At 46.8% G+C, this 27,597-nt stretch overlaps 1 protein-coding gene and 1 non-coding gene across 2 annotated transcripts in view; one reads left to right on the forward strand and one right to left on the reverse strand.

Annotated features, from left to right (window-relative positions):
• Positions 1-18,596, reverse strand: part of LOC138301488 (putative nuclease HARBI1) — a 70,991-nt gene extending 52,395 nt beyond the window's left edge. The window contains exons 1-2 of the mRNA XM_069242000.1: positions 17,852-18,596; positions 328-675 (exon numbers count right to left, since the gene is read on the reverse strand). Of these exons, the coding sequence (XP_069098101.1) occupies positions 328-675; positions 17,852-18,596 (1,093 nt within the window). The remainder of the gene's footprint in view (positions 1-327; positions 676-17,851) is intronic.
• Positions 18,597-27,524: 8,928 nt separating this feature from the next.
• TRNAK-CUU (transfer RNA lysine (anticodon CUU)) lies at positions 27,525-27,597 on the forward strand. The gene has a single exon. It is a non-coding gene; the product is annotated as a tRNA-Lys (tRNA).

Here is a 27,597-nt window from a genome sequence, read left to right on the forward strand (position 1 = left end):
ACCTTTCCCACTTGACGGGACAATATATGTGGTGGTGCATGGATCCAGACCTTCAGGATCCACTGCCTGCAAATTACGTGCCACTGATATTTGATATGGTGGCAGTAGACCCACTAATGTCACAAAGGCTGTTGCTACCATACTGGTCACCTTTGTGTTACCTACCTGCTCACTGTTGTTAGAGTCACATTCCAATGGAGTATGTAGTAAAAAATGAGTAAACCAAGGAGATTCAGGTGCAAAGTGATTAATTAGCGCTATTTACAAGGTGATGTTTGAAGTACTGTGGTCATGTATAGAAGTTATCCACAATATGGGATCTCCTACGAACTCCGGCTGCAGTGTTAATTTGTTCCCCCTCCACATGATCTGCTCCATCATCATCCTCAACCTCGCTGCGAACATCATCCTTTTCATCCCAGGGGATATTTGTCCGGACACAAATGTTGTGCAGGATTGCACATGCCAAGATGATCTTACAAACAAGTGGTGGAGCATATAAGAGGCTTCCTTCTGTCAGGGCCAGACACCTGAACCTGGATTTCAGGATGCCAGATGTCCTCTCCAACAAATTGTGGGTTTTCCTGTGCCTCTCATTGTAGACCCACTGCTCCACCGTTGTGGGATTAGCAAAAGGGGTCATCACCCACGGCTGGATGCCATTACCTTGATTAGCTGCAATGAATACAGAGGAGATATGCTGTTAAGTGTTGATAGTGGCTTGGTACGACCCATGGCAGTTGTACTTTTTCATTGGAGATGTGACACAAACTTGCTTGTGGTGTACTGTCTATTCCTGTTCTTGTGAAATGGTTTCTTTGAACTGTGTTGATGGACATGACAAACTTGGGTAGTGGCTTAAAGGCCTCGGAAGTTTTTATGTTGTTCCCAGAAGTGACGGTCATGATTTGGGCCTATGTGTTGTGTAGTCTATATTTGGATCAGTGTACTAGTCTTACATGGCACATACCACTTCCAAGCAGCACAATGGTGTCAGATGTTGATAGAGCATTGTTGCCCTACAAAGCAAGATTGCGCTGTCCTTTTTGACATGTTGCACTATTCATGCAGTGCGACACTTAGGAGCATAATTTTGAGCACCTAGCGCCACCAGAGCATCACTTTTATAGAAGCTCCGGTGGTGCTATGCCCTGCCCCATATTTAAAGGTGGTGTTATACCATTTTTTGTTGCTTGATGCCACCTTGTGACTACAGCCCCTTCACACACAACCCTTTGCATGGAAGGGGCGAGCAATGGGTGTTGCTGTGGGTGTGCCACAGCAATACCCATAGCATTTTCTAGCTGCCTCTGATTTTGTAGATCTGAGGCAGCACCAATATCTCACCCCACCCCCAAGGGGTGGCATTAGTACGGCACAACTAGTGGGATACTTTTATTCCTCCTCGTGTTTTAGCAAATTTGATGTGTGCTGCATATTGCTGCACGCATAGTAGGAGGAAATGCCAGATATGGTAGTTTATGTGCAGGAAGGTGTCCCTTCTCACACATGAACAATCACAGCCCTCAATGCAGACATCCTTGCACGATGGTGCAAAGATGCCTGGGTTGGTGCTGGTAGCTAATTTTTGCATAAGCACTGGCCACAACACAGGGGTGTGCTGTATACTATTAAATTAGGAGCATCCCTGCATCATGTAAATGAAGGTAGGCTGCGTGGCCTATTTTGGCACAATGTTGTCATTTCCCGTAAATGTATGTGCCCTAGTGACCCTTTGTGGCAGATGATGGTTGTACCAGCCATGACGTGTATGGGAGTGTGTGTCCCACATTGGTAGGAAGAAGTAATTTTTTGCAGAAGTTTTGCCTGCCTTCTATTACATGATTTCTGACTGACGCTTTCAACACATGCATGGTGCAGGCTTTGGGAGATGGCACAGTGTAGGAGGCTGGACTGGCTTGTAGTGAGTACCAAGGGGTACTTGCACCTTGCACCAGGCCCAGTTATCCCTTATTAGTGTATAGGGTGTATAGCAGCATAGGCTGATAGATAATGGTAGCTTAGCAGAGCAGCTTAGGCTGAACTAGGAGACGAGTGAAGCTCCTACAGTACCACTAGTGTCACTTGCACAATATCACAAGAAAACACAATACACAGATATACTAAAAATAAAGGTACTTTATTTTTATGACAATATGCCAAAGTATCTCAGTGAGTACCCTCAGTATGAGGATAGCAATTATACACAAGTTATATGTACACAATACCAAAAATATGCAGTATAGTCTTAGAAAACAGTGCAAACAATGTATAGTTACAATAGGATGCAATGGGGACACATAGGGATAGGGGCAACACAAACCATATACTCCAAAAGTGGAATGTGAACCACGAATGGACCCCAAACCTATGTGACCTTGTAGAGGGTCGCTGGGACTATTAGAAAATAGTAAGGGTTAGAAAAATAGCCCTCCCCAAGACCCTGAAAAGTGAGTGCAAAGTGCACTGAAGTTCCCCAAAGGACAAAGAAGTCGTGATAGGGGAATAATGCAGGAAAGACACAAACCAGCAATGCAACAACGATGGATTTCCAGTCGAGGGTACCCGTGGAACAAGGGGACCAAGTCCAAAAGTCACAAGCAAGTCGGAGATGGGCAGATGCCCAGGAAATGCCAGCTGTGGGTGCAAAGAAGCTTCTACTGGACAGAAGAAGCTGAGGATTCTGCAGGAACGAAACGGGCTAGAGACTTCCCCTTTGGAGGACGGATCTCTCTCGCCGTGGAGAGTTGTGCAGAAGTGTTTTCCCGCCGAAAGACCGCCAACAAGCCTTGCTAGCTGCAAATCATATGGTAAGCGTTTTGGGATGCTGCTGTGGCCCAGGAGGGACCAGGATGTCGCAAATTGCGTCAGGAGAGAGAGGGGACATCAGCAGCAGGTAGCACCCGGAGAAGTGCCAGAAACAGGCACTACGAGGATGTGTGAAATGGTGCTCACCCGAAGGTACACAAAGGAGTCCCACGTCGCCGGAGACCAACTTAGAAAGTCGTGCAATGCAGGTTAGAGTGCCGTGGACCTAGGCTTGGCTGTGCACAAAGGATTTCCGCCGGAAGTGCACGGAAGCCGGAGTAGCTGCAAAAGATGCGGTTTCCAACAATGCAGTCTGGCGTGGGGAGGCAAGGACTTACCTCCACCAAACTTGGACTGAAGAGTCACTGGACTGTGGGAGTCACTTGGACAGAGTTGCTGGATTCAAGGGACCTCGTTCGTCATGCTGAGAGGAGACCCAAGGGACCGGTAATGCAGTTCTTTGGTGCCTGCGGTTGCAGGGGGAAGATTCCGTCGACCCACGGGAGATTTCTTCTGAGCTTCTAGTGCAGAGAGGAGGCAGACTACGCCCACAGCATGCACCAACAGGAAAACAGTCGAGAAGGCGGCAGGATCAGCGTTACAGAGTTGCAGTAGTTGTCTTAGCTACTTTGTTGCAGTTTTGCAGGCTTCCAGAGCGGTCAGCAGTCGATTCCTTGTCAGAAGGTGAAGAGAGAGATGCAGAGGAACTCTGATGAGCTCTTGCATTCGTTATCTAAAGTGTCCCCAGAGACAGAGACCCTAAATAGCCAGAAAAGAGGGTTTGACTACCTAGGAGAGAGGATAGGCTAGCAACACCTGAAGGAGCCTATCAGAAGGAGTCTCTGACGTCACCTGGTGCCACTGGCCACTCAGAGCAGTCCAGTGTGCCAGCAGCACCTCTGTTTCCAAGATGGCAGAGGTCTGAAGCACACTGGAGGAGCTCTGGACACCTCCCAGGGGAGGTGCAAGACAGGGGAGTGGTCACTCCCCTTTCCTTTGTCCAGTTTCACGCCAGAGAAGGGCTAAGGGGTCCCTGAACCGGTGTAGACTGGCTTATGCAGAATTGGGCACATCTGTGCCCATGAAAGCATTTCCAGAGGCTGGGGGAGGCTACTCCTCCCCTGCCTTCACACCATTTTCCAAAGGGAGAGGGTGTAACACCCTCTCTCAGAGGAAGTCCTTTGTTCTGCCATCCTGGGACAAGCCTGGCTTGACCCCAGGGGGGCAGAAACCTGTCTGAGGGGTTGGCAGCAGCAGCAGCTGCAGTGAAACCCCAGGAAAGGCAGTTTGGCAGCACCAGGGTCTGTGCTACAGACCACTGGGATCATGGGATTGTGCCAACTATGCCAGGATGGCATAGAGGGGGCAATTCCATGATCATAGACATGTTACATGGCCATATTCGGAGTTACCATTGTGAAGCTACATATAGGTAGTGACCTATATGTTGTGCACGCGTGTAATGGTGTCCCCGCACTCACAAAGTCCGGGGAATTGGCTCTGAACAATGTGGGGGCACCTTGGCTAGTGCCAGGGTGCCCTCACACTAAGTAACTTTGCACCTAACCTTTACCAGGTAAAGGTTAGACATATAGGTGACTTATAAGTTACTTAAGTGCAGTGTAAAATGGCTGTGAATTAACGTGGACGTTATTTCACTCAGGCTGCAGTGGCAGGCCTGTGTAAGAATTGTCAGAGCTCCCTATGGGTGGCAAAAGAAATGCTGCAGCCCATAGGGATCTCCTGGAACCCCAATACCCTGGGTACCTCAGTACCATATACTAGGGAATTATAAGGGTGTTCCAGTATGCCAATGTGAATTGGTGAAATGGTCACTAGCCTGTTAGTGACAATTTGTAAAGAGAGAGCATAACCACTGAGGTTCTGGTTAGCAGAGCCTCAGTGAGACAGTTAGGCATCACACAGGGAACACATACCTATAGGTCACAAACTTATGAGCACTGGGGTCCTGACTAGCAGGGTCCCAGTGACACATAACAAACATACTGAAAACATAGGGTTTTCACTATGAGCACTGGGTCCTGGCTAGCAGGATCCCAGTGAGACAGTGAAAACCCCCTGACATACACTCACAAACAGGCCAAAAGTGGGGGTAACAAGGCTAGAAAGAGGCTACTTTCTCACACAACCCCCCCCCCCCCAAACGAAGGACAATAAGGCTAACCTTGGCCAGTTGAGACTTTATTGTCTAAGTGGTGATAAGTAGAGAGTAGCTCTGCCATAGACTGGTTACTCCCTTTATCATCCACTATATGGTTACTTCCCTGTGGGGATGTAAACCACCCTGTTTGAAGTTTTTTAGCTAAGCAACAATGTGAAGATGTATTTTCAGAGTTTCTATCAGTAAGTTTTAGTTTAGAGCAGTGGGAATTATCCACTGAACCTATTTGTAATGATGGAAATGCCAGACAGGGATGCTGTCTCAGTAAAGCCATAGCTGGGCAAAAACTTTGTCCATATGGCTGGAAGAGAGAACCGGGATGCTGTTTCTCTTTAGTTGGAGCAGGGCAGGGATGCTGGCCTATGAGCTCCACACTGTCCTAAGTGTTGTGAGGCAGTGCAGGGTTTCTGCACTAAAGTTTCTCTGGGAGGGTTGGAGGGATGCTCCATGTTAACTAAAATGGTGCTCTTTTTCTCACCAATGTTAGTTATCCCACAGAGAGGTACTTCCACCTCAGGGATTACAGTTTTGCCAACTGATGATTCCCTTGGAACAGGTGCCACCCCAGGAGAGGTTTCTCCCACCACAGAAATGGTCTCCTGAATGGTATGGTGGTTAGGGGATACTGTGATACCCTTTTTACCTGTTGATGGAGAGGGATCCAGAGTTTTCAGGCCTTCTCTCCTGTGCTTTTTCATTTCAGTAGAAATGAGAGGGAACAATTCCTCAGGGATGCCCAGCATGGCTGCATGGGCATAAAACTCAACATCAGCCCAACCTAAGGCCTCTAGGTCTTTACCTAAGAGACAGTCTACAGGTAAGCTAGGTGATACCACCACCTGCTTAGGGCCAGTAACTCCACCCCAACTAAACTGAATTATAGCTAAGGGAAGAAACTTAGAGGAGTTATGGACATCAATAATCTTATACTGTTGTCCAATGATGTGTTGTTCAGGATGCACTAGGTTTTCAGTCACCAAAGTGATACTGGCACCTGTGTCCCTGTAGGCCAAGGCCTCAACACCATTTATTGAAACTGTCTGCCTGTACTTATCCAATGTAAGAGGCCAAGCAGACAGTGTGGCAAGGCCAATGCCACTAGGTGTGACAGAAACTGTCTTGGGACTGACTACCCCAGTTTCTACTATGGACCCATAAGTGAACCCAACTACACCCTTAACTTGACTGTTGCCAGCAGTCCCCCCACTAGTACCACTACTGCTAGGGGCACTAGAGCTTGATGTATTAGTGGTGGTAGGCTCAGGGGGTTTACCTGGACAGGACTTATCCCCTGGCCTATGGCCTCTATTTTTACACACAAAGCACCAAGGCTTTTTAAATTGTGTAGGTTGAGAAGAAGAGGAAGAATTTGTTTTATCCCCACCCCCTGAAGAGTGTTTAAGATTTGAAGTGGAATCTTTGGTTTTACCCTTATCCCCATGCTTATCTTGAGATTTTTCACCATCTTTCTTCTTATTGTTCTCTTTGTCACCCCCTGTATGAACTTTTCTGTTCACCCTTGTTCTGACCCATTTGTCTGCCTTCTTTCCCAATTCTTGGGGAGAGGTCAGATCAGAGTCCACCAAGTACTGGTGCAACAAATCAGACACACAACTGTTAAGAATATGCTCTCTCAGGATCAAGTTATACAGGCTGTCATAATCAGTAACTTTACTGCCATGTAACCACCCCTCCAAGGCTTTCACTGAATGGTCAATGAAATCAACCCAGTCTTGTGAAGACTCCTTTTTGGTCTCTCTGAACTTTATCCTGTATTGTTCAGTGGTTAAGCCATAACCATCCAGGAGTGCATTCTTAAGAACTGTAAAATTATTGGCATCACTTTCTTTCACAGTAAGGAGCCTATCCCTACCTTTTCCACTAAATGATAGCCATAGGATAGCAGCCCACTGCCTTTGAGGGACATCCTGTACAACACAGGCCCTCTCAAGTGCAGCAAACCACTTGTTAATGTCATCCCCCTCCTTATAAGGGGGAACTATCTTATGCAGATTCCTGGAAACATGCTCTTTTGCAGGATGACTATGGGGAATACTGCTGCTGCCACCATGGGTTTCAAAACCCAACTTCTGTCTTTCCTTCTCTAGTTCTAATGACTGTCTATCCAAATCCAGCTGTTGCTTTTTAAGCTTCAGTCTGGTTTGTTCCACCCTCAACTTATTGAGTTCCCTTTCTAACAATCTGTCATCAGGGTTGGTGGGAGGGACATTCCTAGATACAGAGGTATGATGGGAATGAACAGAAGGAGACCTGTCCCTTACAGAGGGCACCCTAGCAGCTTGGCTAACAGAAACATCACTTCCACTGTGGTGAGAATAAATGCTCTTGCTATGATGTGAGACAACACTATTTGTATGGTGTGGCTCTTCATCATTACCAACTATGCTAGACTGTCTAGTAATGGGCAGGCTAAGAAGTTTCTTTCCTGAATCTTTTCCTGGGGGAGTCCCTGGATCAGATTGGGAACCATTAGCTACTTTTTCAACAGATGGGGCACTTTTAGCCTTATCTTGTTCTCTAAGCATGTTAAGTAACAATTCCAAGGAAGGATTCTCACCTACACTCAAACCTCTCTCTATGCAGAGACTCCTTGCTCCTTTCCAGCTAAGGTGATCATATGCAATCTTGGACAGATCAACATTTTGGCCTGTGCCAGACATTTTCTAGAGAGAGTTAAAGGGATAGAATAAGAGAAAAAAGTTTTCAGAACTTTTTGAAAGACAGGAAAAAAAAACTTGTTAAACTTTTTAGAAAGTTTAGATGTACTTTTCAGCACTTAGAAAAGAGTGAAAAGAGGAAATGCAAAACTTTTTAGCTATGTGTACACACACTGAACTTGTTTTGTATATTTTTCTCTTATGAAAAGTACAATGACAAGAGTGGTAAGTAGTCTCAAAGAACTTATCCCACCGCTGCACAACCAATGTAGGAGGCTGGACTGGCTTGTAGTGAGTACCAAGGGGTACTTGCACCTTGCACCAGGCCCAGTTATCCCTTATTAGTGTATAGGGTGTATAGCAGCATAGGCTGATAGATAATGATAGCTTAGCAGAGCAGCTTAGGCTGAACTAGGAGACGAGTGAAGCTCCTACAGTACCACTGGTGTCACTTGCACAATATCACAAGAAAACACAATACACAGATATACTAAAAATAAAGGTACTTTATTTTTATGACAATATGCCAAAGTATCTCAGTGAGTACCCTCAGTATGAGGATAGCAATTATACACAAGTTATATGTACACAATACCAAAAATATGCAGTATAGTCTTAGAAAACAGTGCAAACAATGTATAGTTACAATAGGATGCAATGGGGACACATAGGGATAGGGGATGGACCCCAAACCTATGTGACCTTGTAGAGGGTCGCTGGGACTATTAGAAAATAGTAAGGGTTAGAAAAACAGCCCTCCCCAAGACCCTGAAAAGTGAGTGCAAAGTGCACTGAAGTTCCCCTAAGGACAAAGAAGTCGTGATAGGGGAATAATGCAGGAAAGACACAAACCAACATTGCAACAACGATGGATTTACAGTCGAGGGTACCTGTGGAACAAGGGGACCAAGTCCAAAAGTCACAAGCAAGTCGGAGATGGGCAGATGCCCAGGAAATGCCAGCTGTGGGTGCAAAGAAGCTTCTACTGGACAGAAGAAGCTGAGGATTCTGCAGGAACGAAAAGGGCTAGAGACTTCCCCTTTGGAGGACGGATCCCTCTTGCCGTGGAGAGTCGTGCAGAAGTGTTTTCCCGCCGAAAGACTGTCAACAAGCCTTGCTAGCTGCAAATCATACGGTAAGCATTTTTGGATGCTGCTGTGGCCCAGGAGGGACCAGGATGTCGCAAATTGCGTCAGGAGAGAGAGGGGACATCGAGCAAGACAAGGAGCTCTCTCAGCAGCAGGTAGCCCCCGGAGAAGTGCCAGAAACAGGCACTACGAGGATGTGTGAAACAGTGCTCACCCGAAGTTACACAAAGGAGTTCCACGTCGCCGGAGACCAACTTAGAAAGTCGTGCAATGCAGGTTAGAGTGACGTGGATCTAGGCTTGGATGTGCACGAAGGATTTCCGCCGGAAGTGCACGGAAGCCGTAGTAGCTGCAAAAGATGCGGTTTCCAACAATGCAGTCTGGCGTGGGGTGGCAAGGACTTACCTCCACCAAACTTGGACTGAAGAGTCACTGGACTGTGGGAGTCACTTGGACAGAGTTGCTGGATTCAAGGGACCTCGTTCGTCATGCTGAGAGGAGACACAAGGGACCGGTAATGCAGTTCTTTGGTGCCTGCGGTTGCAGGGGGAAGATTCCGTCGACCCACGGGAGATTTCTTCGGAGCTTCTAGTGCAGAGAGGAGGCAGACTACCCCCACAGCATGCACCAACAGGAAAACAGTCGAGAAGGCGGCAGGATCAGCGTTACAGAGTTGCAGTAGTCGTCTTAGCTACTTTGTTGCAGTTTTGCAGGCTTCCAGCGCGGTCAGCAGTCGATTCCTTGTCAGAAGGTGAAGAGAGAGATGCAGAGGAACTCTGATGAGCTCTTGCATTCGTTATCTAAAGTTTCCCCAGAGACAGAGACCCTAAATAGCCAGAAAAGATGGTTTGGCTACCTAGGAGAGAGGATAGGCTAGCAACACCTGAAGGAGCCTATCAGAAGGAGTCTCTGATGTCACCTGGTGGCACTGGCCACTCAGAGCATTCCAGTGTGCCAGCAGCACCTCTGTTTCCAAGATGGCAGAGGTCTGGAGCACACTGGAGGAGCTCTGGACACCTCCCAGAGGAGGTGCAGGTCAGGGGAGGGGTCAAACCCCTTTCCTTTGTCCAGTTTCGCACCAGAGAAGGGCTAAGGGGTCCCTGAACCGGTGTAGACTGGCTTATGCAGAATTGGGCACATCTGTGCCCATGAAAGCATTTCCAGAGGCTGGGGGAGGCTACTCCTCCCCTGCCTTCACACCATTTTCCAAAGGGAGAGGGTGTAACACCCTCTCTCAGAGGAAGTCCTTTGTTCTGCCATCCTGGGACAAGCCTGGCTTGACCCCAGGGGGGCAGAAACCTGTCTGAGGGGTTGGCAGCAGCAGCAGCTGCAGTGAAACCCCAGGAAAGGCAGTTTGGCAGTACCAGGGTCTGTGCTACAGACCACTGGGATCATGGGATTGTGCCAACTATGCCAGGATGGCATAGAGGGGGCAATTCCATGATCATAGACATGTTACATGGCCATATTTGGAGTTACCATTGTGAAGCTACATATAGGTAGTGACCTATATGTAGTGCACGCGTGTAATGGTGTCCCCGCACTCACAAAGTCCGGGGAATTGGCCCTGAACAATGTGGGGGCACCTTGGCTAGTGCCAGGGTGCCCTCACACTAAGTAACTTTGCACCTAACCTTTACCAGGTAAAGGTTAGACATATAGGTGACTTATAAGTTACTTAAGTGCAGTGTAAAATGGCTGTGAAATAACGTGGACGTTATTTCACCCAGGCTGCAGTGGCAGGCCTGTGTAAGAATTGTCAGAGCTCCCTATGGGTGGCAAAAGAAATGCTGCAGCCCATAGGGATCTCCTGGAACCCCAATACACTGGGTACCTCAGTACCATATACTAGGGAATTATAAGGGTGTTCCAGTATGCCAATGTGAATTGGTGAAATGGTCACTAGCCTGTTAGTGACAATTTGTAAAGAGAGAGCATAACCACTGATGTTCTGGTTAGCAGAGCCTCAGTGAGACAGTTAGGCATCACACAGGGAACACATACCTATAGGTCACAAACTTATGAGCACTGGGGTCCTGACTAGCAGGGTCCCAGTGACACATAACAAACATACTGAAAACATAGGGTTTTCACTATGAGCACTGGGTCCTGGCTAGCAGGATCCCAGTGAGACAGTGAAAACACCCTGACATACACTCACAAACAGGCCAAAAGTGGGGGTAACAAGGCTAGAAAGAGGCTACTTTCTCACACAACCCCCCCCCCCCAAACGAAGGTCAATAAGGCTAACCTTGGCCAGTTGAGACTTTATTGTCTAAGTGGTGATAAGTAGAGAGTAGCTCTGCCATAGACTGGTTACTCCCTTTATCATCCACTATATGGTTACTTCCCTGTGGGGATGTAAACCACCCTGTTTGAAGTTTTTTAGCTAAGCAACAATGTGAAGATGTATTTTCAGAGTTTCTATCAGTAAGTTTTAGTTTAGAGCAGTGGGAATTATCCACTGAACCTATTTGTAATGATGGAAATGCCAGACAGGGATGCTGTCTCAGTAAAGCCATAGCTGGGCAAAAACTTTGTCCATACGGCTGGAAGAGAGAACAGGGATGCTGTTTCTCTTTAGTTGGAGCAGGGCAGGGATGCTGTCCTATGAGCTCCACACTAAGGCAGGGATGCTGTCCTAAGTGTTGTGAGGTAGTGCAGGGTTTCTGCACTAAAGTTTCTCTGGGAGGGTTGGAGGGATGCTCCATGTTAACTAAAATGGTGCTCTTTTTCTCACCAATGTTAGTTATCCCACAGAGAGGTACTTCCACCTCAGGGATTACAGTTTTGCCAACTGATGATTCCCTTGGAACAGGTGCCACCCCAGGAGAGGTTTCTCCCACCACAGGAATGGTCTCCTGAATGGTAGGGTGGTTAGGGGATACTGTGATACCCTTTTTACCTGTTGATGGAGAGGGATCCAGAGTTTTCAGACCTTCTCTCCTGTGCTTTTTCATTTCAGTAGAAATGAGAGGGAACAAATCCTCAGGGATGCCCAGCATGGCTGCATGGGCATAAAACTCTACATCAGCCCAACCTGAGGCCTCTAGGTCATTACCTAAGAGACAGTCTACAGGTAAGCTAGGTGATACCACCACCTGCTTAGGGCCAGTAACTCCACCCCAACTAAACTGAATTATAGCTAAGGGAAGAAACTTAGTGGAGTTATGGACATCAATAATCTTATACTGTTGTCCAATGATGTGTTGTTCAGGATGCACTAGGTTTTCAGTCACCAAAGTGATACTGGCACCTGTGTCCCTGTAGGCCAAGGCCTCAACACCATTTATTGAAACTGTCTGCATGTACTTATCCAATGTAAGGGGACAAGCAGCCAGTGTGGCAAGGCCAATGCCACTAGGTGTGACAGAAACTGTCTTGGGACTGACTACCCCAGTTTCTACTATGGACCCATAAGTGAACCCAACTACACCCTTAACTTGACTGTTGCCAGCAGTCCCCCCACTAGTACCACTACTGCTAGGGGCACTAGAGCTTGATGTATTAGTGGTGGTAGGCTCAGGGGGTTTACCTGGACAGGACTTATCCCCTGGCCTATGGCCTCTATTTTTACACACAAAGCACCAAGGCTTTTTAAATTGTGTAGGTTGAGAAGAAGAGGAAGAATTTGTTTTATCCCCACCCCCTGAAGAGTGTTTAAGATTTGAAGTGGAATCTTTGGTTTTACCCTTATCCCCATGCTTATCTTGAGATTTTTCACCATCTTTCTTCTTATTGTTCTCTTTGTCACCCCCTGTATGAACTTTTCTGTTCACCCTTGTTCTGACCCATTTGTCTGCCTTCTTTCCCAATTCTTGGGGAGAGGTCAGATCAGAGTCCACCAAGTACTGGTGCAACAAATCAGACACACAACTGTTAAGAATATGCTCTCTCAGGATCAAGTTATACAGGCTGTCATAATCAGTAACTTTACTGCCATGTAACCACCCCTCCAAGGCTTTCACTGAATGGTCAATGAAATCAACCCAGTCTTGTGAAGACTCCTTTTTGGTCTCTCTGAACTTTATCCTGTATTGTTCAGTGGTTAAGCCATAACCATCCAGGAGTGCATTCTTAAGAACTGTAAAATTATTGGCATCACTTTCTTTCACAGTAAGGAGCCTATCCCTACCTTTTCCACTAAATGATAGCCATAGGATAGCAGCCCACTGCCTTTGAGGGACATCCTGTACAACACAGGCCCTCTCAAGTGCAGCAAACCACTTGTTAATGTCATCCCCCTCCTTATAAGGGGGAACTATCTTATGCAGATTCCTGGAAACATGCTCTTTTGCAGGATGACTATGGGGAATGCTGCTGCTGCCACCATGGGTTTCAAAACCCAACTTCTGTCTTTCCTTCTCTAGTTCTAACGACTGTCTATCCAAATCCAGCTGTTGCTTTTTAAGCTTCAGTCTGGTTTGTTCCACCCTCAACTTATTGAGTTCCCTTTCTAACAATCTGTCATCAGGGTTGGTGGGAGGGACATTCCTAGATACAGAGGTATGATGGGAATGAACAGAAGGAGACCTGTCCCTTACAGAGGGCACCCTAGCAGCTTGGCTAACAGAAACATCACTTCCACTGTGGTGAGAATAAATGCTCTTGCTATGATGTGAGACAACACTATTTGTATGGTGTGGCTCTTCATCATTACCAACTATGCTAGACTGTCTAGTAATGGGCAGGCTAAGAAGTTTCTTTCCTGAATCTTTTCCTGGGGGAGTCCCTGGATCAGATTGGGAACCATTAGCTACTTTTTCAACAGATGGGGCACTTTTAGCCTTATCTTGTTCTCTAAGCATGTTAAGTAACAATTCCAAGGAAGGATTCTTCCCTACACTCAAACCTCTCTCTATGCAGAGACTCCTTGCTCCTTTCCAGCTAAGGTGATCATATGCAATCTTGGACAGATCAACATTTTGGCCTGTGCCAGACATTTTCTAGAGAGAGTTAAAGTGATAGAATAAGAGAAAAAAGTTTTCAGAACTTTTTGAAAGACAGGAAAAAAAAACTTGTTAAACCTTTTAGAAAGTTTAGATGTACTTTTCAGCACTTAGAAAAGAGTGAAAAGAGGAAATGCAAAACTTTTTAGCTATGTGTACACACACTGAACTTGTTTTGTATATTTTTTTCTTATGAAAAGTACAATGACAAGAGTGGTAAGTAGTCTCAAAGAACTTATCCCACCGCTGCACAACCAATGTAGGAGGCTGGACTGGCTTGTAGTGAGTACCAAGGGGTATTTGCACCTTTCACCAGGCCCAGTTATCCCTTATTAGTGTATAGGGTGTATAGCAGCATAGGCTGATAGATAATGGTAGCTTAGCAGAGCAGCTTAGGCTGATCTAGGAGACGAGTGAAGCTCCTACAGTACCACTGGTGTCACTTGCACAATATCACAAGAAAACACAATACACAGATATACTAAAAATAAAGGTACTTTATTTTTATGACAATATGCCAAAGTATCTCAGTGAGTACCCTCAGTATGAGGATAGCAATTATACACAAGTTATATGTACACAATACCAAAAATATGCAGTATAGTCTTGGAAAACAGTGCAAACAATGTATAGTTACAATAGGATGCAATGGGGACACATAGGGATAGGGGCAACACAAACCATATACTCCAAAAGTGGAATGTGAACCACGAATGGACCCCAAACCTATGTGACCTTGTAGAGGGTCGCTGGGACTATTAGAAAATAGTAAGGGTTAGAAAAATAGCCCTCCCCAAGACCCTGAAAAGTGAGTGCAAAGTGCACTGAAGTTCCCCAAAGGACAAAGAAGTCGTGATAGGGGAATAATGCAGGAAAGACACAAACCAGCATTGCAACAACGATGGATTTACAGTCGAGGGTACCTGTGGAACAAGGGGACCAAGTCCAAAAGTCACAAGCAAGTCAGAGATGGGCAGATGCCCAGGAAATGCCAGCTGTGGGTGCAAAGAAGCTTCTACTGGACAGAAGAAGCTGAGGATTCTGCAGGAACAAAAAGGGCTAGAGACTTCCCCTTTGGAGGACGGATCCCGCTCGCCATGGAGAGTCGTGCAGAAGTGTTTTCCTGCCAAAAGACCACCAACAAGCTTTGCTAGCTGCAAATTGTGCAGTAAGCATTTTTGGATGCTGCTGTGGCCCAGGAGGGACCAGGATGTCGCAAATTGCGTCAGGAGAGAGAGGGGATGTCGAGCAAGACAAAGAGCCCTCTCAGCAGCAGGTAGCACCCAGAGAAGTGCCAGAAACAGGCACTACGAGGATGCATGAAACGGTGCTCACCCGAAGTTACACAAAGGAGTCCCACGTCGCCGGAGACCAACTTAGAAAGTCGTGCAATGCAGGTTAGAGTGCCGTGGATCTAGGCTTGGCTGTGCACAAAGGATTTCCACCGGAAGTGCACGGAAGCCGGAGTAGCTGCAAAAGACGCGGTTTCCAACAATGCAGTCTGGCGTGGGGAGGCAAGGACTTACCTCCACCAAACTTGGACTGAAGAGTCACTGGACTGTGAGAGTCACTTGGACAGAGTTGCTGGATTCAAGGGACCTCGCTCGTCATGCTGAGAGGAGACCCAAGGGACGGTAATGCAGTTCTTTGGTGCCTGCGGTTGCAGGAGGAAGATTCCGTCGACCCACGGGAGATTTCTTCGGAGCTTCTGGTGCAGAGAGGAGGCAGACTACCCCCACAGCATGCACCAACAGGAAAACAGTCGAGAAGGCGGCAGGATCAGCGTTACAGAGTTGCAGTAGTCGTCTTAGCTACTTTGTTGCAGTTTTGCAGGCTTCCAGCGCGGTCAGCAGTCGATTCCTTGTCAGAAGGTGAAGAGAGAGATGCAGAGGAACTCTGATGAGCTCTTGCATTCGTTATCTAAAGTTTCCCCAGAGACAGAGACCCTAAATAGCCAGAAAAGAGGGTTTGGCTACCTAGGAGAGAGGATAGGCTAGAAACACCTGAAGGAGCCTATCAGAAGGAGTCTCTGACGTCACCTGGTGGCACTGGCCACTCAGAGCAGTCCAGTGTGCCAGCAGCACCTCTGTTTCCAAGATGGCAGAGGTCTGGAGCACACTGGAGGAGCTCTGGACACCTCCCAGGGGAGGTGCAGGTCAGGGGAGTGGTCACTCCCCTTTCCTTTGTCCAGTTTTGCGCCAGAGCAGGGCTAAGGGGACCCTGAACCGGTGTAGACTGGCTTATACAGAATTGGGCACATCTGTGCCCATGAAAGCATTTCCAGAGGCTGGGGGAGGCTACTCCTCCCCTGCCTTCACACCATTTTCCAAAGGGAGAGAGTGTAACACCCTCTCTCAGAGGAAGTCCTTTGTTCTGCCATCCTGGGACAAGCCTGGCTTGACCCCAGGGGGGCAGAAACCTGTCTGAGGGGTTGGCAGCAGCAGCAGCTGCAGTGAAACCCCAGGAAAGGCAGTTTGGCAGTACCAGGGTCTGTGCTACAGACCACTGGGATCATGGGATTGTGCCAACTATGCCAGGATGGCATAGAGGGGGCAATTCCATGATCATAGACATGTTACATGGCCATATTCGGAGTTACCATTGTGAAGCTACATATAGGTAGTGACCTATATGTAGTGCACGCGTGTAATGGTGTCCCCGCACTCACAAAGTCCGGGGAATTGGCCCTGAACAATGTGGGGGCACCTTGGCTAGTGCCAGGGTGCCCTCACACTAAGTAACTTTGCACCTAACCTTTACCAGGTAAAGGTTAGACATATAGGTGACTTATAAGTTACTTAAGTGCAGTGTAAAATGGCTGTGAAATAACGTGGACGTTATTTCACTCAGGCTGCAGTGGCAGGCCTGTGTAAGAATTGTCAGAGCTCCCTATGGGTGGCAAAAGAAATGCTGCAGCCCATAGGGATCTCCTGGAACCCCAATACCCTGGGTACCTCAGTACCATATACTAGGGAATTATAAGGGTGTTCCAGTATGCCAATGTGAATTGGTGAAATGGTCACTAGCCTGTTAGTGACAATTTGTAAAGAGAGAGCATAACCACTGAGGTTCTGGTTAGCAGAGCCTCAGTGAGACAGTTAGGCATCACACAGGGAACACATACCTATAGGTCACAAACTTATGAGCACTGGGGTCCTGACTAGCAGGGTCCCAGTGACACATAACAAACATACTGAAAACATAGGGTTTTCACTATGAGCACTGGGTCCTGGCTAGCAGGATCCCAGTGAGACAGTGAAAACACCCTGACATACACTCACAAACAGGCCAAAAGTGGGGGTAACAAGGCTAGAAAGAGGCTACTTTCTCACACACAGCTATATTTCAAATGGGTCCCTTAGTACGGAGAATATAAGGTCATGCATCTCCACTATACACCTACCACATCCGACTATGTCATCCATGAATCTTAGTGATTTTTTCACAGACACAAGACCATGGTGGAGCATTTCTGTTAGTTGGAACAGACATGGTGTTCGTAGTGGGCACTAGGGGGCGCATGTGAGGTGACACTGGAGTAGGTGCTGCCCCATTTCTCATGATTAAACCCCACGGTCTTCAAAGTGAAATATTTTTGTATACGTTTGTGTGGGACTCAATGCAGCAGACAGGTGTCTGTGAACACTACAGGAATGTCAGATATGTGTATCTGATGTATACTTGGTTAGGGCACCACTTGGGTGGCATTGGATTTAGGTTCTTCCAGAGGCTGACACACCATGAGTTACGTGGGACTGTGCCTATGTGTGACTTCCTCAACATGACCATAGCCTATCCCATTGACATACCTGTGCGCGTCTTTGTTTGGGGTAATGTATGTGTGTGATCTGTATTTAGTTGTCAACCTGTGGACACTTGTAGTGATTTGTGAGCAGCTTCGCCATGCAAAGGAGACTTGGCTCCACCTGTCCACACGTGGTTTGCCAGTCAGGGTGTTGCTGTGATATGTAGATTTGGGTGCATACGTATGTGACATGCAATGTGTGCAGTGTGGTGTGGCATGTAGCTTATGTGTTGTTGCCTGTACATCTCTGTGGCCCTGCCCATGTGTATTTCTTGTTGAGTTTGTCTGGCTTGTCCTTGCTGGTTAGTGTGTTGTGTGGTATGATTGGTATGGTGACATACCTATGAGTAGCCCATTACTATATTCGCCATCCTGGAACCGCTGGTTGATGGTGCAATGGCAAAAGATATATGCGTCATGGACGCTGTCGGAATATTTCGCCAGGATGTTTCTGAAGAGCTCACGGTGGTCCATGATAGCCTGCACATTGATGGAATGTGTGTGCTTGCGGTTCCTGTAGAGGTGTTGCGTTGCTGCAGGTGACACCAGTTGGACTTCGGTACTGTTCATTGCACCCAGCACATGTGGAAAGCCAGTTATCTGATAGAAACCTTGCTTGGTCCCATACTGCAGCTGCTGGGTGTTTGAGAAGCAGATGTGTTGTGACGTGAGGTGTAGGATTGCGTCCAGGACCTTTGGTAGGCAGACCGAAAAGGATGACTGGGAGATACCAGCCACTAATGCACCCGTTGTCTGGAATGATCCAGACACCATCATGTTGAGGACAGCGAGGAATTTTGTAATGGGTGGGATGTTATGGGGAGTTTGCAGCCTTGCCGTGATGTGTGGTGCTATCAGGTGCAGCAGGCGTACATTGGACTCCCGGTTGAGTCTGTATACCCAGACCAGATCTTGTTCCCTCATTCCTAAAATGGTGATTCGCTGTCTAACAATTCTCTCCTTCCTTCTGCACTGTCTCTGTGGCTGTTGTGGTGGGGTTTGAGGTTGCCACAGTGGTGGTGGTTGGATCTGCTGTCTTTGCAGACGTCTGCAGCATGTGCCAAGCTGGAGTAGTAGAACTTCCATGTTGTCCTGGCAGTTTCCAAGGCTCCGTCTGGGTTTTTTCTATGAGTGGTGGTGTGTGAGCCTCTTTTTAACGCCTGGGTCTGATCAGGCGTTAATGTTTTGCGCTATTCGGACTTAGCTCAATTTTTTCAGTGCGCTTCCCTCGTTAGCGCCATTTTTGCATCGAGGGATAAATATGGCACTAAGGGGTTAGCGTTGTGTTTAGGGTGAGAACGTCTACCTGGCAATTCATTGGCGCAAGGTGCTTTCGTGCATCCTAAACATGGCGCTAACTCCAATATTTTGATGCTAGACGGGTCTAGCATCAAAATATAAATAAGGAGCTAGCTATGCACCATTTTATCGTCAACATTTTTTATGCTAATACGGCACAAGCCAAGCATAAATATGCACCTTGGTGTTTGTAAACTTGCGGTCTCTGTTCACTTTACTCAGCTTTACATTATAAAAGCGAACTTAAAGTGAGAGAACCTTTGTTGGAAGTTTGCCTTTGTCACTTTTATAGCAACAATTACTTAAGTTGCTGAGGACAAAAGCTTACAACATGCATCATTAAAATATTGCGTCTTTCTTTTCAGAATACATTCTGGCCCTTCTGCTTTTCTGCATCTTTTCTGCTACCCACCCACTTGCACACTACACCTGACTGTCTTAAATGGTTAGGGTCTGCTTTGACGTGCTGCCATTGTTTAACAGGCAGGCTTCAGGGCACTTGGCTTATATATCGGTGCCTTTCCTCGCTACCTACATGGATGTGTGACAGCACTGACACCACTCACTATCCATATTTTGTTTCCCAGGTCTTGTTGTGTGGTGTAGGTGTTGCCTAGATCAATATATTTTTAGGTTAAGCTCCAGTGCCAGTTAGCATTTGGCCATGACACGCCTAAAGAAAAAGACACCGTCAATACACCAAAAAATAAAAATAACTGCTGTGTCCTGGATAGTATGCTGTATGTCTAAACACGTATAAGTTCCAAAAGGCGGGACTTATTGGCTATGCCAATGCTTGCTTCCTTTTAGTCTCAGCCACGCTGCACAGTAGTAGCGCAGCTACATAATATTCCTGAAAAGAATACATCGCCAAAGCCATTAGCTCTCGAATAGGCGAGGCTAATTGCCTTTGTCAGTGCTTGTTTGTTTTGCTGCCTGAGCCTATTTTCTTTCCCAGCCCGATCCCGAGAACATTCTAGATCAGATCATGTACGCAATGGATGTACACATAACAAGTGTTACGTAATCTTGGCAGCTGGGGCTGAAACAGGCTGGTGGGGCGCTTTCACTTTCACTTTCGGTCGTGATGGGAAAGTCGGAAACCTAGGCTACCTGTTCCCACAAGACACAAGGCTCCACTCCCTGCTGGTGCACTTGTTCCAAAGACCGTAGGAGATACTGGCAAGGTCCAAGCACCGACGACCGACGTCTCTTTACTGAAGGCGAGGGGCTGCCCAGCTCATGCCAGGCAAGTGAGCATGACTCAAGGAGGGAGAGAGGGAGAGGAAAACGTGGGAGCGGCAGATGAAGCGCGAGTACGCTAGGAAAACAGTGGGAAAGTTCTGCAGATTTGGGGGGCAGAAATTAAAAAGTAGAGGGAAGAGGGGATGGAGCATGAGAGAGAGGCAAGGTAGGACGCGGGCAAAGGGTGGAGGGGATGAAAAAACTGACTAGGGAAAAGAGGAGGCGGAGAGACGGAGTTTGGAAGGAGGCCTCTCTGTTGCCAGGGTAACCAGGTGTAGGTTCGTCGGGTATAAATCATGGGCACCAGGTGTGTCACTGGAAGTGCTTTAAATGGACGGGTACTGTCCGGTACTGAGTGCGAGTACCTGCACTACTCAGCACTGCTGCAACTCATTTAATGGGAGAGTACCGGCACTTCTCAAGTGGAAACAGGTACTCGGAAGAGTATCTGCACTTGACATTTCTATTTAAAGCACAGGTCAGTGCCATGCCTCAGTGAAAGCAATGCTTTAAATGGGAAGGTGTTATCAGGTACACCGTACCTGCATTTCTTTGATTTGGAAGGGATAGCACCGGCAGTGCTCCAGTGCTTTTATCGATGGGGGACAGGCACTTCTCAGCAGCAAACTGGTACTCTGTGACAAGGAGTATCTGCGCTTGTGCATTTGCAATTCAAGCACCTAGTGGAATCCAGGGCCGGCTTCAGGGCGATGCCAGTGGCGTAACAACGCCACCCGCAGCACCCTTCGTGCCGTGACCCCCCAAGCTCCAAGGGTCCCCTTCAGCATTGGGCTTGAGAGCTCCTGAATAAGACCTGAAGAGGGCCCCCTCAATGTACTTTGCATGGGGGCCACCCCAAGTTTTGTTACGCCACTGGGCGGTGTCCAGCTCCGTGGCACTGGGCGAAGAGCTCAGGAGGCGCTGTATTTGGAAATGCCTTTTATGGCGTTAAAAGCACCTGCTGCCTTGCACCCCAGATTTTTTTCAGGAAACAATACACACGTTAAGATATCTCTGGCGATTAATCTACATGCTGAAGAGAGGCCAAGTCACAGTTTTGACCGTCCATGAAGTAGAACGGAGAGGAGTTATGCCTGCTTCATACCGTGCATATCACTGAGTTGTATTTTATGTAGATAGCTCAGAGGGTTACTGCTTTTGTCACGGAGGTCCTTTTGTTATGTGTGGTTCATAAGTTACAACCCTGACAGAACACAGCGAGCTATGAACTGGCCCCACAGAGCTACACGAAAACTGCATGTATGACCCTGTGGTCCTGATTGCCTTAACATTTCTTGTGTAACATTGACTTACACTACACTTATGCGATTCATTGTCTCTGTATAGTGTGTGTGATGTAAAGTGCTCTGACGCCCTACAACGAGCTGAGCAGCGCTATAAAAGAAATGGACTAGTTGTGCGAGAAGGGCTACGGAGAGATGAGGGGTGCAGTTGGAGCCCCCTGGAGAAGGCGGTCACTTACAACAAGCATCGGGGTGCTTTAGGAAAGAACAGACAGAGGTAGAGATACAAGTGGAAGAGGGGAGCGAGCAGGGCTGATATGAATAATTTCCATGGATGCTTTGGGATCCCAGAACAGCCCTCGTCTCTGCACAAACTCCTGTTAGCACCGGGATTGGATTTTCACTCTTTGCTTGGAGCTGGGCCTGAGTAATGACCCTCATTGCTCTAGGTATGAAGGCGAGTGATGATTTGCTGTTTTGATTACTTCTTAGTCTGGTCAGATTGAAATGTTGCACAGCATAATGTGCCGGTGCCCAAAGCTCTCCTCTGAAACACGCGACTTTTGAAATTAAGTGTGCAGCACGGAATACTGAGGCAGCGTAACCCTGAAGCCATCTCAGGCCCCTTTGATCTGTTTACAGCCACTCCCTGACCCTTCAGGTCTCTCTTGTAGCTTTGTGCTTTCTCCTTTTGTGACTCTTTTTCGGTGTTCTCTTATTCCGTCTTTCCCATGTGTGTCTTTTGCTCGCAGTAAATGCTTGAGGCAGAAAAATAAGTGCCGGTGCCCCGCACCGGAAACCACCGTCTCAAATTAAGCAGAGTCCTCCAGCACAGGTGCATGGTAGCAGTACCTGTGTCGCTTCTTCAATGGGACCATTCGTGAAGTTCTCAATAGAACACAACACCCTAAACACCAGTTGGAGTAAAAGGGCTCCCAACGCCCCCCAAACCATCTTGTGTGTCAGCCCGGGCTGCTGCAGCCTCCAGGACACACAGATGTTTAGCCGTTTTGCTTTGTATTTTAAGTGCATACAATACACAGTGGAGGCTGATCCTGGGCAGGGCCACAACAAGTATTCTGCAACTATTTTGTCGGCCTTTCACCTTCAGGCAAGCACATATAAAATATTAAGCACAAACCTTTAATTAAAAATTTGTGTCAAAATAGTCAGTGGGAAATGCATTATTTTATCATTTGAAAGCTACATTGGTTAATGGGGTCACAGCTGATATCTGTGTGTGTGTAAGCAACAGTCACACAACTGAGTCCTGTTTCTGTGTGTGTAAGCAGAAAGTCATACAACTGAGTCTAGTTATCTGTGTGTATAAGCAGAAAGGCACACAACGGAGTCCAGGTATCTGTGTGTGTGTAAGCAGACAGTCACACAACTGAGTCCAGGACAAGTATCTGTGCGTGTAAGCAGACAGTCACACAACTGAGTCCAGGTATCTGTGTGTGTATAAGCAGACAGTAACACAACTGAGTCCAGGACAGGTATGTGTGTGTGTGCAAGCAGACAGTCACACAAGGGAGTCCAGGTATCTGTGTGTGTAAGCAGACAACACAACTAAGTACAGGACAGGTATCTGTGTGTATAAGCAGACAGTCACACAACAGAGTCCAGGTTCAGCACCAGTAGAGCGGTGACGTGTATTTATTCTGCAATGAGCTCCCAGCCTGTGATTGAAAACATTGTGAATATGCAAGACATTATTTTACAATTGCTTTGCACACAGTACAAGAAAGGCTGCTACAAAATTGCAAAGAGCTAAAGGGGAAGATTTACTAACGTTTCACGCACTGCAGCACAACTACTAAAGTTGTGCTGCGATGTATGGAAAGGAGAGAACAGAATATTTGCTAAAATATGGTGACTAGAACTTTAGGCTGATGTGCCTCCGCACACACACCAGTGCAAAGCTGCAAGGGTGTGTGTGTTCTGGCAAGCATAGATTGTGCACATCATGGGTATACATCCAGTACAAAATGCTATGCTCAGATGTAGTGTACCACTTTTCCCAGTTTGCAAGTTTGCTAGAAAAAAAATATATTTCTCCAAGTCAAAGCCAGCCTCAAAGAGGCATTATTTTTCTACGCAAAGCCTGGTCTACAAATGCTAGTAGATAGATCTTTGCATTAAAAACAGTGGGTGGTTGTATGGGAACGTCCATGTACCACCCATGGTAAGCCACCTTGACACAAAGCAGTGCCAGCGCCACATTGCGTTACTTTACAGCTACTTTCCAGCCCTAATAAAGTTGTGCACTTGAAAGTAAATCCCAAACAAACTGTTTGCACTGCTTTGCGTCACTTTTGTGATGCAACCCAATATATACAGCTGGGCTGGAGAAACTGTACAGACCCCAGGCGTGCGTCTGAGCGGCAGTGACTACCGCTCAGACCAATCCTGGTGCTGCTTACATGCTATGTAATGCTTGTAAGCAGCGTCAGGGTTGCTGGGAAGCAAATGCTGGGACACCATCAGGAGCAAAGGAGCGAGGAAGCAGGAGACAGTAATGGGAGACAGGCAGCGAAAGGTAAGTAGTCTCTTTTTTTTTTTTTTATGTTTCCCCCGACGTCCGATTCCAAAACTTGACATATCCGGCGGCCGCTGCCGTTGGATTGAAATAATCTTTGCAAAAACGTGTTTTAAAGTCCTTTGGTTTGAAATCTGTTCAAACTGCTTTTTGGTAGGCTCACTCATTCCCCCTTTTAAAGAGCTCTTTCAGTAGCCTATAAACATTGTAAAATCCACAAAAGCATGTTTGTTTTTATCACTAATATATTTAAAATGAACAATTTGTCTCTCTATTTTCTTGAAATGGCTTTGAAGATAGCTCCGCCGCATTGATTGAATTGTTAACGGCGACCCCATTGGTTAATTGTTAGTCTCTCCCCCACAAAGTTCAGATCTGGTTGTGTCCCTCCTAAGCACTTAAAGACCATGAATATCAGGCCATTGAGTGAATCAAGGTACAGTCCACCAGGAGAATATATCACATAGTTGCTCAGTAGCAGTCACTGTTTGGACATGAGGCCTTTGCTAGGAGTATGCAATTTCTCCATTTTACTGAGGCACATACTTTCCAGTTCTGGGCAGTTATTTCCCAGATCACTATTTTCAGGTTTCATGGTCTACTTTTTTCATTTTAAATGCACCAAAACTGTCACTTGATCTAGTATTAGGTTGCTGTAAAGTGCTGTATCTCCTCCTGGTTTCATGGCCCTAGAGGTCTCCTTTGAGAAATGCAGGCCAGAGCTTCTCAAGGAGGCTAACAGACAGAAGAGACTTCAAGGTTTTATGGAAGGAGAAGAAATGAGAGATTGTCTAGCAGTGAATGGGAGCTGGATCAAAACTTTCACTCCTAGATGGCTAAATAGAGACCACCTGCTGATTTAGTTTTTTCTAGAATGGAATTTCAGTAAGAGTTTCCCCTCCAATTGGAGTGTATGTGCCAGTTTGTCATGGTGTCTGACTGAGATCACCAGAACTGCTTTGGATGGTAAACAACTTTGTGAAAAAAAATATTCTTTTTCCCCTGCTAGTCAGAGCAGTTTTCTGAGAGGTCCTGAAACATGATAAAAATTCTTCAACAAGCTGACCAGTCTAATAGGCTTATTGCGGACTCGCTCTACAGCCTAAATAATATAGAAGTTGGAAATCCTAGATAACGACACTTGCAATAGTCTAACTTTGGAGAGACATATGCCCATAACATATTGGAAGACAATTTGGTGGGTAAGATTGGCAGATCGTCAGAGTAGACAATAATAATGTTCACTGCACACAGCATTGATTTTGGAGTATTTCAATAGCTCATCATTAAGCAGAAGAACACCCAGTGATTTTGCCTTTATATAGGATCCGGGGGAGCACCAAAACAAGCAGGCCACATCACGCTATCCCTTCCCTCTATCAGCTGCCACTTATCTCTATTGAGCTTTAAAAAGTTTGCGCGCCCAAGGCTGATCAGCTCGAAGACAGCTATGCATCCTGTTTAGAGAACGAGGAGCAAGAACAGTGCAACTGTAGGACTGAATCAATTTATATGGAGGAAGAACATTGATATTAAATAGTAGTGGTGATAAAAAGGAGCCCGGTGGCACCCCAAGTGTGGGAGCTGATCCCCTTGATATAAAATATCCTATCTTCCAGAAATGATTTCCAGAATGCAACATTATATCAAAGAAAATTAAAAAAACGGTTCCACATGTCTTCTCAGGACCAGCTTTCCTCGCTTCCACTGTTAGCGGTTTCCACTGAAACCTCTGTATTATTTTTCATGGTCCTGTGTCCTTCTTCCGCCTCCCTCAGCAGTATCTCTTTCTCAAGTAGGTGCAGCATCAGGTCATTTGCTTCCTATTCATCTTAACTCAAATTTGCATCGGTCAGCATTTAACCAGCTAGTCTTCTAATCTGCTACCACAAATGCTGTCACTCCTGGTATCATTCTTAACGTTTATCTGAGGTGCTGCACGCCCACCCATACGTCAGGTTAGCAAGCACCTCTTGTTGAGTCACTTTTCAACATTCCTTGGTCTTTTTCTCTCATCCTCTTTGTGAAGATGGAGAAGTGGGCTTCATAATGACAGAGGATTGTGCCAGCCTGGAGCTTTCCAATAAGCAAAATGGCTGATGAGCCTCTTGTCAAGGGGAGCGGTTCAGTATTCTCTTAGGTACACGAGTCTGGTCAGCTACATGCACCTTGCTTGTTATATAGCAAGCCACAGTCTTTTTTGAGGCCTACGTACATCTTTCAGCCTCCCAATTCTGCTGCAGCCATTGTAGTAAGATTCAGGGGTTTTGTGTGCCATGTATCAAGTCCTGAAACTCTTTATGGGTTATTCCCCGTGCATTGTCAGTCTTATCTCCTGGGGAATTTCATAGGCCACACTTATCATCTCCAAGACGTTGAGCAACCAGGCAGCTGGCAAACCCATTTTATTTAGGATTTGGTACCAAGCCTGGATAGGGTGAATATGAGGGGAGCGACCAACAGTGTCAAAACTACTTTGCAGACTTGGCACAACAAACAATGTCCACTCAGAAAGGTTCACTCTCTTCAGTGGAGCCGCTGCAGTGGTCTCTCTTCTGAAGGCACAGAGATTACCTCCTGGCAGAAATCTCTAAATCTGGCATTCAGTACACCAAGTGAATGGAGGCCCCACCCATCACTTCTGCTGATTTGTCGGGCTCCCAAGTACCCAGCAGGGTCTCACTGACCCGAGTTGTGTTTGAGACTTTGTTTTTAGTGTTTTGTATTCGGAGTTTGTGTCTTTAGTGGAGAGAAGATTTGCATTATGTGACTGGGTACAGGCATCATCTCTTGTGATCTTCGGGCAGCTAATGTAGTTTCTTGTGAAACACTAGTGCTTAGCATCACAGAATTCACCTCTGGCCACAGTTGCGACACTACATTCTGCCTGATGCGATTTTTGTTTGCAGTCACAAAGCCTGGGATTTAAAATATAATAGGATTCACAGCTGCAGAAGAATTTATTGCGATACGTAAATGCCATTTTGTGTGTCAGAAGTCTTGCTTGTGTAATCCATTCAAAATCACAAATTAATGGATGTGTGTGAAAGGGATGCCCCCCTAGTATTTGCGATTAAGAAAGCAAATATCAATTGTTTGTGACCGAAATTAAGGTTACAAACCATCGATCAGTTTCTGCCACCCTAGTTGAGGTGATAACTAATTCTGAATTGGGTTGGCCCCCGGGACAGTTCCCCGTTAAGAATTGAGAAATGGCGGCCTCCTCAGGGTGGGATTGTGCGGGTTCCATACAGTGGACCACTGTATTCTCACCCCATTGTCTTGCCTGCATGTCAATATTAAGCCAAATAGGTCGCTTTAAACAAAAAATATTGATATAAATGGAATGTTAATGGAGGTCTGCTGTCCCTCAGAGCAGTGGCGTAGCGTGGGGGGTGCAGGGGGGGCCGGTCGCACCGGGCGCAACATCTGGGGGGGGCGCGCTCGCGAGTGCTAAAATCCACGGGTTAGGGGGCGCAAATTACTTGCCTTGCCCCGGGTGCTGACAACCCACGCTACGCCACTGGGGACATAAGACTGGGGTAGAGCGAGAGATGGAGAAAGAGAAAGGTGCCTGTGTCGAGTCAGCAGCAGAGAAAATGAAACAAAGGGGCCTCCTGGGCTAACCACACACTACTTCCTCACAACGAACACACAGAGGGTGTGTGAAATGACATAGACACAGCAGCCCGGCTAGCTCAGTCGGTAGAGCATGAGACTCTTAATCTCAGGGTCGTGGGTTTGAGCCCCACGTTGGGCG

The sequence above is a fragment of the Pleurodeles waltl genome, chromosome 6 (assembly GCF_031143425.1).
Source record: "Pleurodeles waltl isolate 20211129_DDA chromosome 6, aPleWal1.hap1.20221129, whole genome shotgun sequence".
Lineage (NCBI taxonomy): Eukaryota > Metazoa > Chordata > Amphibia > Caudata > Salamandridae > Pleurodeles > Pleurodeles waltl.